The sequence below is a fragment of the Coffea eugenioides genome, chromosome 5, assembly GCF_003713205.1.
Source record: "Coffea eugenioides isolate CCC68of chromosome 5, Ceug_1.0, whole genome shotgun sequence".
Taxonomy (NCBI): domain Eukaryota; kingdom Viridiplantae; phylum Streptophyta; class Magnoliopsida; order Gentianales; family Rubiaceae; genus Coffea; species Coffea eugenioides.
Window position 1 is genome coordinate 30,603,379 of NC_040039.1, and position 3,361 is coordinate 30,606,739.

At 39.5% G+C, this 3,361-nt stretch overlaps 1 protein-coding gene across 1 annotated transcript; it reads right to left on the bottom strand.

Moving 5' to 3' along the window:
• Window positions 1-206: 206 nt before the first annotated feature.
• On the bottom strand, window positions 207-2,335 carry LOC113771381. The gene is made up of 2 exons (XM_027315968.1): window positions 2,271-2,335; window positions 207-1,543 (listed from the first exon to the last, which is right to left on the bottom strand). The coding sequence occupies exon 2, from the start codon at window positions 1,536-1,538 to the stop codon at window positions 207-209; it is 1,332 nt and encodes a 443-aa protein (XP_027171769.1). The 5' UTR covers window positions 1,539-1,543; window positions 2,271-2,335.
• Between the last annotated feature and the right edge of the window lie 1,026 nt (window positions 2,336-3,361).

Consider the following 3,361-nt stretch of genomic DNA (forward strand, 5'->3'; position numbering starts at 1 on the left):
AAAATACTGCTCAATTGAACTTGCGCAATCCGAATCCATGTCCAAGTGATGAATTTCCAACTTTTAGTAGTCCGAATCACTATCATCACAATAGAGATAAAGATCACTTGGATTAGTTCACAAAAAAGAAATAAAGAAAATCACTAAAAACATCACAAATACTACAGAAAAGAAAAAAAAAACATTTCTGCAAGACGAGCACTCCCTCAAGTAGTCGCTTGGTCAGGTGACGATGGTGGAGTCGGAGGAGCTTCAATACCCAGCTTGGTCTCGATGCGACGAATACGCTCGGAATTCCGCTTATTCTCTTGGCGGCTTTTCTTTACCTCAGCCTCGACACAAAGCAGCTTGTCCATTATCTTCTTGAAAAACGACCGAGTGTCTTGAGGTGAGGTTGGAGGCCGTGAGGAAGACGGTTCATTTGAGACCGGCGGGGTAGTTGTCTCAACCCCTTGAGCCCCTTCAATTCGTTCAATTTCAACTTCCTCCTCTTGCCTAATGTCCCCTTGAGCACCTCCTTGAGTTGAAGGACCACCGCCGTCTTTACTCTTCAAAATGAACCTGCAAAAATCCAATGTAAAGACGTCCTTCTTCTTGAGACCTGTAGGGAAAGCGTTAGAAAAATCCACTCCAACCCTTTGAAACTCGAAGGTCAAGAACCGAGGATACGGGAAAGCATGTTTGATGTCGTTACTGCGAACCACAGCCCACATGTGGTTGGTGATAATGCTTCCCAATGGAATGCCTTGGATGTTTCCTAAGCCATGCTTCATTTTATCCAAGAAATAGATGTCACTTGTGCGCGCCTCATTGGTTCCACTTGCCCTCGGAATGATATTGGCGGCAAATAGGTAAATAAGGAGACGTTGCGACTCCGGAAATGATGAAGTCAATACCGAATATCGCCCCGTCGTTCGAGTAGCCTTGTACTCAACCCCCAAACGTACAAGTGCCTCTAGCATGTTCCAAGAGTCCAAATCATTGGGTTTGAAGGCTTTCTTCAAATCTACCTTGCGCCCCACATCCGAAACATGAAGATAGCGCTCCAAATCAGCTCTATGGACTCGAACTTTTCTCCCTCGCACTGTACTAGTAATCACCTCCGTGTCGTAGTGAAAAACCTTCTTGTCCTCCACATTTGCATAGAATTCTCGGACAAGCTCCTCATAATAGAAGTTTGGGATGTTAAAGAAATTTTCCCATCCCAATTTGGCAAAGGAGGCCTTGAGATGGTAGACCTCCTCGGCATCCGAGGTGACATCCTTTTCCACCAATACCTTAGCTCCCCTCCTAGCATTGTACCAAGCTTCATTTTCGGCGGAGGTGAAGCGCGACTTATCATAAGGGACTTCCTCCTCTTGGTCCCCTTGTGCATCTTGTTCCTCTTGTTGTTGAGTATCCTCTCCAGATGATGGCTCGTCCTCAAGCTGTAGACGTCTACTTGCTTTTCTTTTCAAGCGCGGTTGTCTAGACGTCGAAGCTTCTCCTCTCTTGTTAGGAGGAGGAGATTTCACTGCACCTTTCTTAGTGCGAGCCATTGTACCTAATTAAAATTATTAAATGTTAACTTCATTTAATAGGTACATTGCTAAGTAAAGATAATGAAAACTCATTCACTTTTACCTCTTTATCTTTAATTAGCCAATCTTATCAACTTACTCACATAATAATTAGCAATTAACTTCACAAGCAAGACTTTACAATTGATTATCAACAACAAATGCTTCTTTCATTTTTTTCCAAATAAAACACTTAAGCATAAAATGTCCAAATAGGTAGAGAAAGCAATTAAACAATCACACAACTTATTCCCAACTTAATGACCTAAATAAGCATAATGAAATGCTAAAAAGCACCTTAACCATGAGTTTAGACTTAAAAAGGTCATTAATTCAACTTTAATCAAATTTTCTAGAATAAACATGCCAAAAATCAAAGGATAAGCTAATTAAGCCTAAATTTAGCATGTAAATATCCTAGACCAATCCATTACTCTCATACAATTTTCTTCAATCCAATTGCCCCAAAAAAAAAAATTAGCTAATAATGATCAAATCAAAGTAATCCTCAAGATTAGCTTAAAATTGCTAAATTCACCAAATAATCTCAAACCCATGAGTTAAACATCACCAATAATCATCAATAAGCTCAATAACATCATAAAAAGCATCAAACTTCACAAAATGAAAAAAAATTCGAAATTGCCCAAAAATAGGAAAAAGTGAAAATTGACAAAATTCAAATGATAACATTTGGTGAAGATTTGTTACCTCAAACTTGTTGGTAGATGATTAATGGTGCAAATGGTGAAGAAACCCCCAAAAATTTCACTCCAATTTGAACCCAAATGAAGAGTTCAAAAATTTGAAACCCTTGTTCTTCTCAAGCTCAAATCCGAATTAGAACTTGTTTTTGAAGGAATTTAAGCTATGGAATCAACTCACAAGGAAAAGAGAAATGTTTTGGTGTATTTAGTTTGGAGATTGGATGGTGAAAAGAGGGTTTTTAGGAGTAGTGTGTGTTCAAGGTGTGAGTGTGTGTGGAGGTTGAAGAAAGGAGGAAGAAAAGAAATGAGGGAATCCGCGCGCGGATTCCCTTTAGTGCGCAAAACCGGCCAGAATCCGGCCAGTTTCCGGCCGGATATTCGGCCGGATTATCGGCCGGATACTGGCCAGTAGCCACAAATTTTTTTTTTTTTTTTTTTCGATTTTTCCTCTCAATCCGGCCTTTAATCCGGCCTAAATTTGGCCGGATTGTTGGCCGGATTGCTACAGTGCCCTTTCTCTTTTTTTTTTTTTTTTTTTTTTTTATTTAACTCTGCATATCCGGCCAGAAACTGGCCGGATTTCCTGCCGGATTAACGGCCGGATATGAGGCAGTAGCTCCGAAAATTTGATTTTTTCTTCCCCTGATAATCCGGCCATGAATCCGGCCAGTTTATGGCCGGATTTGAGGCCGGATTTGCTGCAGAAATTTTTTATTTCTGCAGTTTTTCCTTCCACTTTCCATTTTCAAAAGTTTTTTTTTTATTACTCACCTTAAACATAAAATTTGTGCTTTCTCAACCAATTGCTCCTTGAAACATGAAATCATGCATCAATATAACTTTAGAATTAAGCACTTCAAATGCATGAATTGGATCAAATGAACAAGAAAACTCCCTTTTTGCTTCCTTATAAGTTCTTCTGCACTTGAAACACATTGCATAAACCATTGCCATTGCCACCTTTAAAACACACAAAAACACTAATTAAACACTTAAACTTACTAAAAAAAATTCGTTGGGTTGCCTCCCAACTAGCGCTTGTTTATAGTCATTAGCTTGACTATATCACCTCATTTTTCAAGGAGGCTTAGTTAA

Coding starts and splice junctions, on each gene's coding strand:
- LOC113771381 (XM_027315968.1), bottom strand. CDS start 1,538: ATGGCTCGCACTAAGAAAGGTGCAGTGAAATCTCCTCCTCCTAACAAG.